Below are 16,929 nucleotides of genomic sequence, written 5' to 3'. Positions count from 1 at the left end.
TTAACAACTTAATACCATTTATACCTACATATTTACATTAAAAAATAAACATATTTATGTTCATTACGGGTGGTGACTGATTTCCCTTTTGAATTTATTATTATTATTATTTTGCACTACAACAGACCAGGAAGCCCAATTATAGTGGTGAATTATATCACTGAACACCCGGCTTGAGAAAAATTACATTTTTTTTTTTTTTTTTATGTTCTCACCGAGAATCGAACCCGGAACCTTACATGCGTGAGTCAAGCGTTTTAACCACTACACCACGAATAAAATATTCAAGTTTATTTTATATCACTCGCATTGACTCCAATTATATTATTAAACAGGCTGCAAATTATATGTACGCATGATTTTTTTCCTATATTACCTAGTGTTTACGTCGGCTCAGAGTAATTTTCGGTTCAATATGTTTCTCGAGAATAACTCTATAAAAATAACTATTTCAAACATTTTTTACCACCCCTACCTTTAATCTTATAACATGTATGAAAATTACTTTAACCATAAAATGTTAACTTTCAATCCAAAAGGTCACTTTAAAGATCCATATAAAATATCCGCAAATAAAAGGATAATTCTATTTGATACAACGCGGCGCGGTGTTTACATTTACTACTAAGTTTCGTAATACCTACATTTAATAAAGTACTTTGTTTTGTATTTTATTTTAATTATGGATGATTTGTATAGCGCCATTTAAATGAAGTTTCGGATTTTTTACATAATAAGTACTTGCGAAAATTTTGCACGAGCACTTGTGTGTCTGCATAATTTAATATAAAATAAATAAAAATAGTAACGATATGTTGCTTTAAAATAACGTATATTTTATACTAAATCCATATTGATTTTCAAACTTCTCTTGTAGGTGCAACGTTTTCTTGATTATTTTTAACATATCATCATCATCATCATTTCCTTTCCACACCTTATGATGCATAGGGCACTGCATTGGACCAATCACTACACCAATCGCAGCGTATCTTGATGAAAAAAATGTTACATTTAGGTTAGATGATCAATCTTACGCTTCAGGTACCAGTCCAGGGACTATGAATTATTGTTTTTATATATATTTGGAACGTAACATACGTATATTATATTATTTCTCAGTTGGACACTGTACCTACACCTCATAGTTTTTTATTGGTTAGCATAGCACTCAATTTAGTCTATGGTGTATTTTTGACATATCTGTTGAAATTTTATTGGAAATGGCGGACTGACACATTGACAGCATGTCGTTATTTGTATTTCGCTGATTTGTGGATTGGTGAAATTAAACTGCAAACTTCTTGATGAAATATGTCAGAGCCTCTTGAAATCCCAAAGGAAATTGAAGAAGAAAAGGATCCTAAGAAAAACATTGACGATTCAACACTTGAAAAGTTTGTATAAAATATATGCAGAAATTTAATCTCATCACTGCCTTTTTCAATGCAGTGATGTTTTAAGTGAAATATAATTATGATATTAGCCTTTTACCAGATTAATTAGCTTTCTTTAAAGTAGATATCAAATTTCAACCTTCCAATGGCTGTATTTATTTATTTGTAATAATTTTAATTTGTTTAGATTGGCTTTAGAAGAACTATTGAGAGAAGCCAGCCGTGGAGCAATCAGAGCTGAAGCAGTTGGTCCTTCAGGGTGGTTAAAAAGTCAGTTACCTTCAACAAACAAAACTTTTCTAAAAAACACCATCAGACATGCCGTCAGCTCCAACAATTACAGATTTAATAGATCAAGTAAGCGAGAATCGTGCTATGGAATAAAAAGAGACACTGATGATAAGCCTAAAAAAAAGAAAAAGGATAGTAGATCCGAGAGCCGAAGACGGAAATAATGGAGATTCAAAGCGTAATGGGTATTGGTAATACGGAGGAATTGGTGAATTCCGCTGAGAAAAAAATTCTAGTAGTTGATAAAATTTCACAACTCAAAACTGAATTGAAATCTTTTCTCCACAAGGGGCATATCGGTATAGACAGTATTGTTAGCAATTGTCAGGATAAACTCGAGTCTTCAAATGCCTTAATCGATGAAATCACAGTTTATCAAAATCACATAGAAGGAGAAGCTTTGCAAGATATTCTAAACTCTACCCTAGAACTTCAAGAAATATCCTACAATTTGGAGGAAACTAATTTCAGTCTAAACATATTAGAACAGTTGGTGACATGCGACACTCAACTGAGAGTGTTTCATCAACTTAAAAGAGATAACAAACTCCACGGTGCTGTTACAGCCCTATCCCTGTTAACAGATCTTCTGAACAATCCCGTTGAAGGATTGGAGGCTTTGGGCTTGTTTAAACTTCTGAAGACCGACTTAGTATTGTGCTGGGAGCAATTATTAAATGATTTATCCGATTTATGGAGTAGCTTCCTTCATTGGTCCGATGTTGTTATTGACGACAGCAAAATTATCACTATAATTTTTAATAACAGTACTTTGAACAACAAAACTGAGGTACTCGATGCCCTGATTGCTTCCAAGCAAATTAACATGGAAATGAAGAACTTTTCTAACTTTCTTCTAAAACACGTAATGAATCCTATTATTCATGTTACTACAGAAATTGAGTATATAGCTGATAATCCAGAAACCCTAAAAATAATAATACCGTTAAACACCAAAACCTCGCTAACACCTCACTATGAGGTTGTATTGAAAAATTTGAAAATACTATTTAATTTTCTCAATTTAAATTTTGACTATACTTTACCTGATGGTACCACTTTGCTCAGACTACTGGGATCGATGGTCTGCATAGATTTTAGTGACACGTTAATCAAAGATTGCCTCGTCCATACTATTCCTAACTGTATCAGTGAGTTGCAGGACTACGGTCAAGTTACTTCGCAAGTAGAAGCATTTCAAAAATTTTTGGCGAGTATTAACTTTTTTGAAACTGATAACTTCTCCATACTACAATACGCGAACAATGTAGATGTTTTGTTTGCGAATAAAACTAGTCAGTATTTTCTGGAAAATGCAAGAAATATAATGAAAAAAGATCTGGACAATATCATGTCAGTAGGAACAGATGTAGAGTCAATTGACAAAGATAATATTTGTAGCGATATTCCAAGAACTGATGAATATTTGGTGATGTTCGGAAAAGCTTTCCATTCTTCTCCCTTCTTATTCCCAAGATGCGCCGTATCCCGATCTAGCCAAGAACTCCTCGATCTTGTTGTGGTGATGATGGAACAAGCAGCTCAAGCTTCAGAAGTTTGCGCAAAACGGCTCTATTATACTGCCAGAAATGTATTTGAACTTTACATCGCTATAGTACCACTATATTTCAAAACATTACTTGAAAACATGCCTCAACAAGTTGGTAAGTTATATTTTTTACCATATGTTTTTCTCTCCGTTATTTTTTTATCACTGTCTTATGAACCAACAGAGCCGGACCTACCATAGGTTCAGTTGGCACAAAGAACCGGACACTTGCTTACAAGGGGGGTAGAATAACATGCTCGTATTAGTTAAAAACAAGTATATTCTTGTCCCTTTTCAGTGATAGGGCGCTAGATCCAACCCTGTGAAGCAATTTTTTTTTTGTTTTTCTTAAACATAATTTCGTATAACTAACTGAAGTTGTGAAATGGCATTGAGTTTTATTTTTCTTATTATTTTTCCTTTTCAGCACTCTTTCATAACAATTGTATGTATTTGGCTCATTTTCTCTTAACTTTTGGACCAAGGTGGGCAAAGCAGTTACAAAATAGGGAGTTTGACTATACAATATCGTTTTGTGACCAAGTTAAGGAACTGCGAGATCTTGCAGTGGAAAAACTTTTGAGCCATATGAGAATGCAGAGAAAACAAGTTCTTGATACTATTCGATCTTCGGGTACGTACATACACACAATATAGCAGTATAGTAGTATAAAATTAATTTTATTAAAGTGGATAAAATGTAAATGTTGTAATTTTACTATTTAAACACTTTTTATATGATTTATGGAATATTTTACCATTTTCACATTCAAAATTAATTATTCATTTAAATACAGTTTTTGTAATAAATATACTGGCTGTATATTTTAACGGGCGAATTCTGATAAGTTGTGGGAGATGCCTTCATACTAAGTTTTACATTTCGCACTGTGAGTGTAAAACCGAAGTTTGTACAAATTTCTCATATTCGAGATTTAAATGCAAAACAATTGCATTTATCACAAGCTTTAAAGTGTTAATGGAAAGTTAGTTTAAATTCACACATTAATGCATAAAAAAGGTAAAACACATCTTAAAAATCTAATTTTTGATTTTCAAAATATATTTCCTATATCTCAGAACATACTACTGTTGTAAACTCAGGGTGTGATTTGTTCTGTTATTAATGCCATATTTTTATACTATGTCTATCCATCGATACTTGAAATGAAAGACAATTTTCACTATTTTATTCTAACATTTTAGATATCAACTATATTGCTACTAAGGACTTTCTAAGTGAAAATGCGGAGCAAAGTATAAGACAATGTTTAAGACAATTGCAGCTTCTAAAAACTATATGGATAGGAATCCTACCGCCAAATGTATATTCAAGGTTTGTTTTTAGTGAAACTACAGAAATTTACTATCATGAAACTTTTTTTTAATACTTCTGTAATATATATTTTTTTATGTAATTATTGAATTTAAGCTTATAAAAGAGTTTTTGTGTTGTGAATCGGCCTTTAAATAATAACATTTGAATAATACACCTTGAGTTAAATTTTATTTGAATGAGGAAGTTCATTGGTTTCTTTTTTTTAAATTTGTGTATAGTCTCAAACTAAGCCATAAGTTGTCAACAGCTTTAATTTTTACAAATCTTTTGAATTTAACATTAACCCTAAAGACCTTCTTCCCCTTTATCGTTTTCCATTTAAAGTTTATATATACATAATAATGTTTGGATACAATGTTTGATTATGTCCAAATGCTTGCAGACTGGCTGGATTTCCTCCCTAGGGAGTTGTTCATATTTAAATTTATTTCAACAGAGAGGGAAAATTTTTGAGAAGGGAATATGGAAGTCTAGGCATTTACAGGGCTTATGACCTGTCATTGGCTGGTTTAAGTGGCCACTTTACACACTGTGTAACATACACCATTCTGCCCATGTTTGAACATCCACATTTCCTCAAATCTTCCATCTGTTGACTTGTGAAGTAATAGAGATGTGGATGTTCAAACATTGGCAGAATGGTGAATGTTACACAGTGTGTAAAGTGGCCACTTAAACCAGCCAACGACAGGTCATAAGCCCTGTAAATGCCTAGACTTCCATATTCCCTTCTCAAAAATTTACCCTCTCTGTTGAAATAAATTTAAATGTTTGGATAATTTATATAGCGCCATTTTTGTGAAAATCACCTCAAGGTCCCAAATATTGAACTCACATTTGGAGTTAAAAGCCACCTACAGCCCTGGTGTACATTCAACCGTATTCGGTCATCAAGGTAGATAGGTTGGAGAATTATCTACTCTGATGGATCTCGGTCAGATATTGTGAAGACGACGACTTTCAAAATTTGTACAAATTGCATCCATATTTACAGCGGAATGTATCGCAATCAGAGAAGCTGTCAAATCCGCTTTAAGCTCACAATATAGCAAGTTTCTTATCCTGTCGGATTCCCTGAGTGCCTTACAAAAAATCAAATCCTCTTATCCCGAGGACGAACTCTGCGTGGAAACTCGATTTCTTCTTTCTTTATCAGAGGCATCCAATAAAGGCATTTTTATGTCTTGGATCCCAAGCCATTGTGGTATTCCCGGTAACGAGAGAGTGGACAGTTGGCAAAGGAGGCAGTCCATTCCGGGGATCCTGCCTATAGTAATTTCCTACCACTGGATGATCTCCTCGTTATGACAAAGGAGCAGAAACTTTGCACATGGCAAGAATATTGGGTAGCCTCATCCCAAGCCAAGGGAAGACAACTTTTCCAATTGAAACAAAATGTAACAAAAAAGCCTTGGTTTTCCAAAGTGATTCTGAACAAATTTGAGACATCTTCCATATGCAGAATGCGTATTGGACACATATTCTTACTCTCCTGGCCCCACCCAATAAATGTGTATTTAAAATTACATGTAAATATCCAGTTATAAATGGTGTTAAGCTGTAAATATGTTATATTATTATATGTATATATTATATTAAATACTAACTTGTAAATACTATATTACTAACACATGTGTAAATATGTAAAAAAAAAATTTAAAAACTCGACACTGGCCAGAACACCCAAGTTGAGAGGTGAAAACGCCATTTAAAAACGAAGAAGAAGATGAAACTAAGCCAAAAAAATTTATGTATCTTATTATCGCTACAATCTTGTATTTTTTTTTACTTACTCCGCACCTAACATCACTAGTTCTCTTTGGAAAGTTTTTCTGATTGGTAGGTTGGCATTCTGGAAACCGGAAATCTATCACAACACTTTATCATTGATTGATTTAGAAGACCTTGTGTGTCATTTAAAGTATTAATTTTTTTTTTAAATCATTTTAAAAAAAAAAAATTACGCCCTAGAGAAACTTCACCCTACAAATGCTCTAATTTTTACCAGCTGCAAGCAAACATTTTTTGTATCTAATTTCCCTTAGCATCAAACTTCCTCATTAGCTGTAATTATTATTTACATTAGGGTATTATTTGCAAACATGGCTTGTTCCAATACAACATTTTTATCCACTCATGTCTGCAATTTATAATATTAATGAGTGTCATTTTTTTTTATATACAAGTCAGAATCCAACATTTTCACCTACAAAGATCTAATGTTGTCAAACCAATAAACTTTCTAATTAATTGCCCACTTTATAGGTTGATTACGTGTCTTGCAAACACATTTGTAGAGGAGCTTGTTTCCAAGGTCCTCATACAAGAAGATATAACAGCAGATGTTGCCTCGCAACTCTCAGAAATATACAAGATTGTATTAAATAGGCTGCCTCAAATATACCAGGTAAAAATCCTATCAATTTTCAATTCCCAGATCAAATTTATCTCCAGTTAAATTTTAATTTCTGTCATATGATCTTTGTTTTAGAATGAACGAGAAATACTTGTCAACGTCACTTTGTGGGGAAAGTTAAATGAGTTAATTATAGTTTTGCGCGGAACTCTTGCAGATATTGAAGAGAGATGGTTTAATGGCAATGGGCCGCTTGCTTTACATTTTAAACCAGAAGAAATGAAAAGACTAATTAGAGCATTATTCCAAAACACCACATTTAGAGCGAGTGTTCTTTCTAAAATCAAGTAATTTATAAATTTTGGTTTTGTTAATTATAAATATAAAGGTTTGTTTGTTTGTTTTACTATAAGTTTGTAACGGTGGTCTAATAAAATGTGATTAACTGTTTTTTTTGTTTTTCTCATGTTTCTAAGGAAGATAAAAATTACCGTTTGGATACTTTTTGAAGGATGAAAACGCAGACAAAAAACAGTACACGAGATATAGGCGCATCAGCAAAGGCTGCCTGCCTATAACCAATAATAATAACAAATGGCTAGCCTGGAACATTTTTGGTGAACACGAGTTATGAGCATTATTGAATTTAAAAATATGAAATCTATCCGAGAAAAAGTGGTCTAAATAAAATGTTTTTAAAAAAAAACTTTTTTATTGTTTCACTATCAAATCTTTTTGAATGCAGTGTTATGCTAACTACTAAGCCATAAGGATGTAAAAGATTCACAGATCATAAATTAATAGTGCACGCTGAAATGCGTGTTTCATCTGCTTTCTAAAGTTTTTTTATTTTGTAACATAGACCAGTTTAGTTCCAGGCTAGTTAAATAATGTATTTTGAAAAACAAAACATGTCATAAGCCTTATAAATGCCTATAGCATTTTCCTTTTTTTGCAAAAAGTTCTTCATATTGTTGAGAAATCTATAAATCTTGATGAACTCTTGGATATTTGTTCGCAGCTCTAAGAATTCTAGATAAGGCTGAGTAAAAATCTTAATTAGTTTCATGGTTTTCAGAAAAAAAAATAATTGTGTTAGGTTTCTTGTTGGGATATTCACTTTTAAAATGCTTAGTAGTTCACTCAAAATAATATATAAATATAAAGAGTCAACTGTATCACCTCCGCTTGATGATGTTTGTCACTGGAGTTTTCTGCGTCCATTCTCTTATTACTTCATTACTTACAAAGTCAAGTTACCGCATACCAACATCCTTCTGAGATATCTATTCTTGAAACTCAATATTTTGCTGTTTTGGGCCACGATTATAATCCATCTCTATGGAATTCTCCTCTGAGAATAGGTCTTATGCAGACGTTATATAGGCAGCATTTGGTTTTCACTTAGTAAATATCCGATCTTCATACTGTTAAATATGGCACCTGCTATTCCTAGACGCACTCCCAGTTGAGGACATAAATCTCCTGGCGGTGCCCACATACACAGAAGAATTTATTGCTCATTGCCGAATGAGAAAAGCTGCCGGAAGGAGCTCTCTGTAATCTAGTAGCCTTAGCATATTTGTGCTGAAAGAAGTGAACCAATACGCAGGGAAGAGTTGTTAAATAAGAGTGTTTTTTCTAAATTCTTTATTCTTTTAAGGTTGCCGGGTCAGATATGACGGATGCCGGTGTCCGAGGCATTTTGTGGGGGTTTTGTTATCAGTGGATTTAGGGAGGTAAGGTGGTTAGCCTTACCCTCTCGAGGTCTGCGGGAAAATGCCTTATGACCCCTAAGATCAGATCAACCTACCCACTCAGGCATGGGCTACCTTTCGATCTCCTTTCGTCTGATTTCTCAACACCAACCTGTCTAGCATGGGAGCCCCTTTTGGTGGTTTCACCGTCAGAAATACTTTGTGAATCATTGAAATTCTCAAGCCTGCTCAACACAATAAGGGAAATATCTGGAGGAGGTAGTAAGAAAAAAATAGTACCTACATATAATTTACTCGCAATTCAAAAAAATATAATAAAGATAAGTGCTTTTAGTTTAAAATAATATCCTATTCCACAGAATATAATCATAATGACATTATAAAGTTTTTCTTTGACGTAAATTTAGAAGTGTATGGTATTTTTTGGCTAAGCAAAAAAATAACTACATATTCCTTTGAAGTACATATATAATATAAAGTTAGGTCGAAAATAATGCAATTCCTGTATTTAAAAAAAAAAACATTAAAAAACCATAACCAGAAAGCTTACCAGTAGTTTGGAAATTTCATTCACAATTTTGCTGTACATGCTATACCCGAAACATGTAGCATATACAGCAAAAAAGGAGTTTCTGGATAATTCTGTCACAATCAGAAATTCTCAACCTTATTTAGGATTTATTGAATTATATAAAATTAGAATTCGAAACATTTAAACTAATTATTTGAGTGTATAAAAGTATCAGTAACAATAATATTCTCCTGGAAAGACGCTAGAAGCTAATAAAGTAGATGCCTGGAAGATGTGCGTCAGTTTTAAAAATAAAAGGGAACTTACTCTACATTCATGAAGAAATTGTAATAGGGTTTATTTTAAAGTTTTGACCCATATCATTTTATTTTTTCTTGGTATTGATAAGTTAATCCTACTTGCATCACCTTCTGATCATTTTAGTTTTCATTTAGTTAAAAATAAAAACCAAAGCCCAACTTTTACCCCATACCTATGCACCCCCACACACATATTTAGTGTTTTTTATGTTCTCTTTTCTGAAATTCAATGATTTTTTAAATTTTATTTTTGTGGAACACTAATACTACTATTTTTATTTTATGCTCTCATATATTATATTGATGTGTATATTTTTAATGCTGTTGTTCTCTCTAATAAATTAAATAAAATAAAAACAGTTGATTCTTGATTGTTATCTATACTGCCCTGCTAAGAGACTAAAAGTTGTATCGGCTGAATTGAAAATTATACAACACAGAACACCCAGGCCTGAAAAAAAATATTACCAAAAATTTTGAAAGTACAAATAAATTCTAATTTTATGTTCATAAAGAAAAAAGCCCTCTTATCTGCGTAAGAACTTTTTAAAATGTCATCTTGAACCAGTAAATTTGTCATCCCATAAAAGTCTTTCCATAAATCAAACATAAAGCTTATTATCACATGAATATATCGCCGTGGTAATGTGTTTGTAGCCGTTAGTATTCGTTATAGCATAAGCGAACGTGGCATTATGATGGCAATAAAATTGAATACGTAGAGAAACGTCAGCTACACAGGTGCTGGGACTGTGCTTCGTTTTAAGTTGTCGGCGTTTAGTTACTTTCGCGACTTTACATTTATCTATTATATTATTGTTTAAATATATTTTTCCAGCATCTTTAGTAAGTATTACAATAACTTTCTTTAAATGTTTTCATTTATATCACGCAGAATCGCGCGTTGTTCATTTTAGATGTTTTAGAAAACTTTAAAATTCAAAAGGTTATAATATGTTCGTAATTATTCTTATTTATTACAGAAAATGCGTTTCTTTGGAGTAATAGCTGTACTATTTGCATTAACTAGCTCAACCTTCTGCGATGAAGAAGTATCAAAAGCCCGTCTGCTCGTGTCAAAGCAAATTTTAAATAAGTATTTGGTAGAGGATATGGACATAATCGTTAAATATACCCTTTATAATATCGGGAACTCCGCCGCAGTAAATGTGCAGTTAGTTGACAATGGATTCCACCCTGAAGCCTTTACCGTCGTAGGAGGAGAATTGAGTGCATCCATTGATAGAATTCCACCCCAAACTAATGTCTCGCATATTGTAACTGTGAGACCCAAAAAGTTTGGTTATTTCAACTTCACAGCTGCAGAAATTCAATACAAGCCATCAGAAGATGCCACTGAAGTAAGTTTACCCATCAAAATCTGTATTACAATATAATTTACTCATGTAGGTCATCGGAGCATCCGCTTAGTTGAACATTTCAATTTACCACCACTTATACTATTTTTACCAGACTTTAATGAAAATCTGTAATGCTGACTCCTACACTATATTATTAATATGCCATTTGTATCTGCTTCTGAAAAATCAGCCTACGTTTCCAAACTTATTTAAAAGTTGAACGATGTATGTAAGAATACACACAAATTGTCAATAAAAATTAATGTTTTATCTGGACACAACTTTTCGTTGTAACATAATTGAAACATTACCTTTAAGTTCAAATAAAGGAAGTAATTTAACTTGAGTATGTTATATGAAAAATTATTTCACTTTGATTAGATTTGGAATAACTATTTAATACACTTTTAACAAATTGGTTAACAGATTCAACAATGTTTTGAGTATATCCAAATGTTTGTAGACAAGCTGGATTTCACTCCCTAGGGAGTTATTACAATCTAAATGTATTGCAACAGAGAAGAAAAACATTTTTGAGAAGGGAATATAGAAGTCTTGGCATTTACAGGGCCCTATAATAAATTTAGACAGGTTGAGATTTATCTACGAACATTTATTTGTTGATTTGTATGTTGACCATATAGAGAAAACACATATTTTTAGCTTAGACCTTTACTTGCATAAGTAATAATTTTCTTTGTTTTCACTTTTTTATTTATGCTTTATTAAGTTGCTTCGTGACGTCTTAGGAACTCACAATAACAAACTTTTAATATCATTGCATATTCCAAAATTTGGGAAGATATTATATCATATTGATTTTAAATATCTAAATTTATACAGGCAGGGAAAGCATTTATGAGAAGGGAATATGAAAGTCTAGGCATTTACGGGGCTTATGACTAGTCATTGGCTGGTTTAATTTATCACTTTACACACTAACATTCACCAGTCTGCCTATGTTTAAACATCCACATTTCCTCAACTCTTCCGTAAAGTGGCTACTTAAACCAGCCGATGACAGATTATAATCCCTGTAAATACCTCATCATCATTCTCTTTCCGCTCCTAATGCAGCACTGAAATGGTGCACCAATGCAGCTTTTTTTATCATTTCTGTTACATGAAGGTAAGATGGTCAGTCTTAGGCTTTAGGTGCCAGTCCAGGGACTATGAAATATTCTCATGTAAAAACACCTTTTTAAATAAATATTTCATGTCAACCGTGTCGGAAATCCAACTCGAGACCTCTTGCGTGGTAGGCAAACGCGCTGGCCACTACACCACGAGGCTGACGATGATGTGAATGCCTAGACTTCCATATTTCCTTTTCAAAAATGTTTTCTGTCTCCGTTGCAATAAATTTAAATCTTAATGACTCCCTAGGGAGTGAAATCCAGCCTGTCTACAAACATTCGGACATACTCAAAACATTGTTGACTTGAAATATTTCAAGGCTTCCCATTTTTTCTTTTCATTTCATTTCCATTGTACACTTTTAAACCCTTGTATAATGAGTTTTGAGACTCATTTTTGTATCTCTAGTTTCATGTGTTAGCATTGTTAGTTTGATAAGCTTATTTATAATTTGATCACAATCATATAAAATTAGCTTTATAACTAAAATAAACCAAATTATTAACTACATTCTTACAAGGTTACATCATTTTGCAAAAACATTAGAGATAAGACAAATTGATTTTATTACATTTATTTTATTTATTGCTTTACTGTGAGAAAGCCAATCACCTTATGCTTTCTTTGTAAATTTGAATGTATTATACTCATTTATTGAGTATTATCCTCATTGCCTTATTTTGAAGAATTTTAATGTTTTTGATTTCCCTTTTATTGTATTAAGTATCTATAAACAGTCATTTATATGTGGATATTTTTTTTTATTGTTTTTTTTTGACATAAGTATTATTGTTTTATAAATAAGAATACTTCTGTTAATATCTATTATATTATATTTCTTAATCTTCCCATAAATGTTTTTTATTATTATTATGTATCACATTAAAAAAAAAACAATCAGTTAACTGTTTTTAATGTAAAAATAAGGAGGAAATAATTGTATTCTAATAATTCACTCTATTTCAATTATGGTGTCATTTTTATTTGAATCAAATGTCAAACGTCACTTTGTGCCTTTTACATATATAAATATACGGAGTCCGGCACATTGCCATTTCAGTTTTAATCGACACATAAAAATAAAAAAAAACAGCCGCGAAAAGTCGATTTCTGTCAAGGCATTCTTGTAGACGACTGGTGAAATTGTCCTTACTCCTTTTAAGCATGGCACCCGGAACCATTTGAATTTCTCATGTTTGTCTACATAAACTTTAGTCTTTAGGTAAGCCCATAAAAATAGTTAAAAGGCGACAAATTTGGCGACCAAGAAGGCTACTCAACATTCCCACGCAGTGAAATCAGACGTCCAGGAAAATGTTGTCTCAAAAAAGCCATACTTTTGATGAATGGCAAGTGGCCCCCATCTTGCTGAAACCACACTCTGTCTGAAACCACACTCCCAAATTCTTCAGACTGACATGTCTGATATCCTAAGAGCGCGAGCTGAACGACGAGGGCTGACTTCTACAGCTTGCCACACCCTTTCCACATTTTCGGGGTCCATACAGTTCGATCACCTACCAGATAAATGAGATAGATAAAATGGAGCATACATATCAACCAGTAGCTGCCCGCCCTACTTTCTTACTTTTCTTTTCTAGTTATTAGTCTGAGGTTATTATTTTTGTTTTTCAGTTCCAGTTTGCTGTCAGTAGTGAACCGGGAGAAGGAGCCATCGTTGCCTTCAGAGATTATGATAGAAAGTTCTCATCCCATATTCTGGACTGGGCTGCCTTCGCACTGATGACCCTCCCTTCCCTTGCCATTCCCTTCGGATTGTGGTACTCCTCAAAGAGCAAATATGAAAAATTAGGCAAATCGAAAAAGGCACAGTGAGATCTTATCCGCTACAATAGTTTATAATAATTATTTCATCGATTAGTTATCTAATCAATTTCATTAATTGGAGAACTGTGATTTCGTTGTGAGTAGTTTTCTCTCATCATCATGATTGTGTTATATTATATAAATTATTGCTTATGAGTTGAATAAAAGAAGTTTTTTTTACAATAATTTTGATTTTGTTTTATTACCTTTTTCTTACCCCTATATTTTTATTTATTTATTTGTTTCTTTATACACTTTAGGGCTGTTTTTACATTTTAAAAAATACAATTTAGTGCAATATACAATATTCTAATGAATACAATGTAACAATATAGAATTACAAAAAAGTAAACATGTACAATAAACAAAGCCAGAATAATAAGTATAACAAAAGACATGAACCTACGTGTAGGAGTTATCTTTATTGATAGTGAAATTTAAACAGTAAATAATACACACAGAAAAACTATACATAGACTTTTTTACTGCGCATATTGAGAAAGAACTAAATATATCAATATCTCTGTACTCATTACAGAGCCAGTGTAATTTAAAGATCCGAGTTAACAAAATATTTTTGACTTTCCCGATATTTCCAAGAATAAAGACTGCAGACTAACAACAATAACCATATTTAACCCTAGTAGTTTTTCAAGAATCTAATCAGAAATGCTATTATTTATATATTTTATCGAATAAGTTTTTTTCCAAACACACTACTGTTTTAAAAGTTAATGTCAATTCTAAAAATAATCTTCCATTTCATATATTTATAATTCACGCCCAATGGAGTGAGTAAAATAGACAACATTTGCCATTCACATCACATTGTTGTGCAGCGGTTGTAAACCCTTTCTTATTGTGAAATAAAAACAAACAAAAATTATATCATACAGCGATCTCAATGCGCATTGTTTTAATAGTCGACGTAATTATGATGGTTTTTTTGTTGATTGCAGGGCAAAGTGCTCTGTTATGTATTATCGAATTTACCACTTCTATGCATGCTAAGCAAAAATTGAGTAAAACATATCTAGAAATTTCTGGACATTAAAAGGCCTTATAACCTATGTTATTGTTAAAAAATAAGTATAAGTACCTTAGTCCATATTTTTAAACACCTACTTACAATCCCCATCTATAATAATTTTGCGGCCTACGAAAAATGACTTTTTTCCATATTAATAATATTTTATTTACAATTTTTTAAGGTAAATTAAGATTATGTCAGGTAACCTTTGGAAATATAATATAAATAAAACTTTATTTTTCATTAATGTATTATTCAAACCCTAATTGAATTAACCAGGGAACCTCGTTCGTAATAGCATACGCGCCAACAATTACACTACGAGGCAGATATAAATAAATAGTTGAATTTCCTTAAAAATAAATCCAATTTGTATGAAACCAGTAACTAGTGTATGAAACTAAATAATAACCCGTTGCATAAGTTACTTTTATTTTGTTTAATGTTTTATACCACTGACAGACAAGTGCAACAAGCAGTTCTCGAATTCATTTACCCTTTTGGGGATTATGGCGTCAGCAATAGTCTAGTTAGAACTTTATGACACGGATTAAGAACAACGATATATCGTTGTTTAGCAGTCTAAGGGTTCAATGTGTCTAAGCCTTTCTGCTGGATTTGACCCTCGCAGGGCGTTATCGAGATATATCTCTGCATCATCATTCCATTATCTGCACCTAATTTAATTTGTAATATTCACAAAGGTAAGATGATCAGATTGCAGTGAAAAACCATATATTAAATTAATATTTCTGTGAACCTTGCCGGGATTTAAACCCGAGATAGATCTTCGTGTGGCTTATAGAAAAACACTTTTTTAAAATTTATTTAAAACAAACATAATAATATTATTGTAATACAATAAAGGTACCCAATATATATTTTTAGCTATGAGGCACATGAAGCCAATTTACATGGCTTGTAAGTGAAGACCTTTACTTATAAAAAGACATACAATTCTATTTATCTAATACTGCTAACTAATAAAGAGCGAGAAAAAAAAGACTAACATTTAACAAGAAAAAAAAAAAGTAAAAACTTAAAATAAAATATTTACACATAATGGACATCGAATTGCCCTTAGAGTAATAATTTGCTAGAGAAGCCCTTTAGCTCTATTGCATACAACAAAAGCATTGCAATTTTTTTGTTCGATTTTTAATTTAACAACAATAATGGGACAATTTTGGTTTGCGCTTGAATATCTTTTGTATATCTATAAACAGTAGCTAACTTCGTGGTTGATAATCATAGAATGGTTTTTGTCCGTATGGGAGGGCTATTTATTAGCTAGTAGCGTATTATTACTTTAAAGAATAGTCACTATCTTATTTTAAACTTCACAGAACGTCGTGGCAATTCGCAGTATGTATGACCAGTTAAAGTGATTTTTTACCTTTCACACTGCAACATTTATCACTTTGCCAATGTTTACGCTTCCATATCATTATGAGAATTAATACTTATTCCTTTGATTTTCAATTTTAACATTGTTAATACATAATTCTCCGTCAAATGGTCACCGCATTTGCCTACCATGCAAGAGGTCTCGGGTTCAATTCCTGACACAGTTGACACAAAATATTTATTTAAAAAATGTGCTTCTTACACTAAAATATTTCTTTATTTTTATTATTACAATAAGAAAGGGAATGATGTAATACTTAAGCGCTTCGACAAGAATAGAGATAAATCGAACAAGCCCTCACTGGAGTCAAAGCCAGATTTAACAAATTTCTTCTTTTGTTTTTGTTTCTTTTACACAAATAGCCACAGAACAGTGCCTATGTCTTCTTTGTTATAAGCTCTATTCCCATGCTCTTTCTTATGCAGTAAAACAGATTTATTGTGGTATTGTCTTCACTTTCACCCGGATAATTATTCTTCGCATAGCAAGGGTAAATATTTTTTGTATTAAAATCCAGCATATTTATACAAATTTTACTTTCCAAATCCGGTGTGAAAATGTCCATTTAAAGATTACAAAAATACAACTTCATCATTTTAATTAATACGAGGGTTGTGTTACACCACAGCCACACAAGATTGAATTATTTTACATAAATTTGATTTTAACCGATAAATGGTTCAGG

At 32.2% G+C, this 16,929-nt stretch overlaps 3 protein-coding genes across 3 annotated transcripts; all 3 read left to right on the top strand.

Annotated features, from left to right (window-relative positions):
• The first annotated feature begins 1,205 nt into the window (after window positions 1-1,205).
• Window positions 1,206-7,382, top strand: LOC148280462 (centromere/kinetochore protein zw10 homolog). Its single transcript, XM_088228332.1, has 6 exons — window positions 1,206-1,397; window positions 1,585-3,352; window positions 3,665-3,871; window positions 4,444-4,573; window positions 6,842-6,983; window positions 7,068-7,382. The coding sequence occupies exons 2-6, from the start codon at window positions 1,852-1,854 to the stop codon at window positions 7,281-7,283; spliced, it is 2,196 nt and encodes a 731-aa protein (XP_088084458.1). The 5' UTR covers window positions 1,206-1,397; window positions 1,585-1,851; the 3' UTR covers window positions 7,284-7,382.
• Window positions 1,206-7,382, top strand: LOC148280463 (uncharacterized). The gene is made up of 6 exons (XM_088228334.1): window positions 1,206-1,397; window positions 1,585-3,352; window positions 3,665-3,871; window positions 4,444-4,573; window positions 6,842-6,983; window positions 7,068-7,382. Exons 1-2 carry the CDS (start codon window positions 1,315-1,317, stop codon window positions 1,850-1,852), a joined length of 351 nt encoding a protein of 116 aa, XP_088084460.1. The 5' UTR covers window positions 1,206-1,314; the 3' UTR covers window positions 1,853-3,352; window positions 3,665-3,871; window positions 4,444-4,573; window positions 6,842-6,983; window positions 7,068-7,382.
• A 2,811-nt stretch (window positions 7,383-10,193) lies between these two features.
• Window positions 10,194-13,992, top strand: SsRbeta (signal sequence receptor beta). The gene is made up of 3 exons (XM_088228333.1): window positions 10,194-10,327; window positions 10,465-10,842; window positions 13,615-13,992. The coding sequence occupies exons 2-3, from the start codon at window positions 10,468-10,470 to the stop codon at window positions 13,813-13,815; spliced, it is 576 nt and encodes a 191-aa protein (XP_088084459.1). The 5' UTR covers window positions 10,194-10,327; window positions 10,465-10,467; the 3' UTR covers window positions 13,816-13,992.
• The last annotated feature ends 2,937 nt before the right edge of the window (window positions 13,993-16,929 follow it).

Source organism: Micrasema longulum, unplaced genomic scaffold, assembly GCF_059751315.1.
Source record: "Micrasema longulum isolate JH-2025_06_02 unplaced genomic scaffold, ASM5975131v1 h1tg000578l, whole genome shotgun sequence".
NCBI lineage: Eukaryota > Metazoa > Arthropoda > Insecta > Trichoptera > Brachycentridae > Micrasema > Micrasema longulum.
This window is presented reverse-complemented; position numbering and strand designations above follow the sequence as displayed.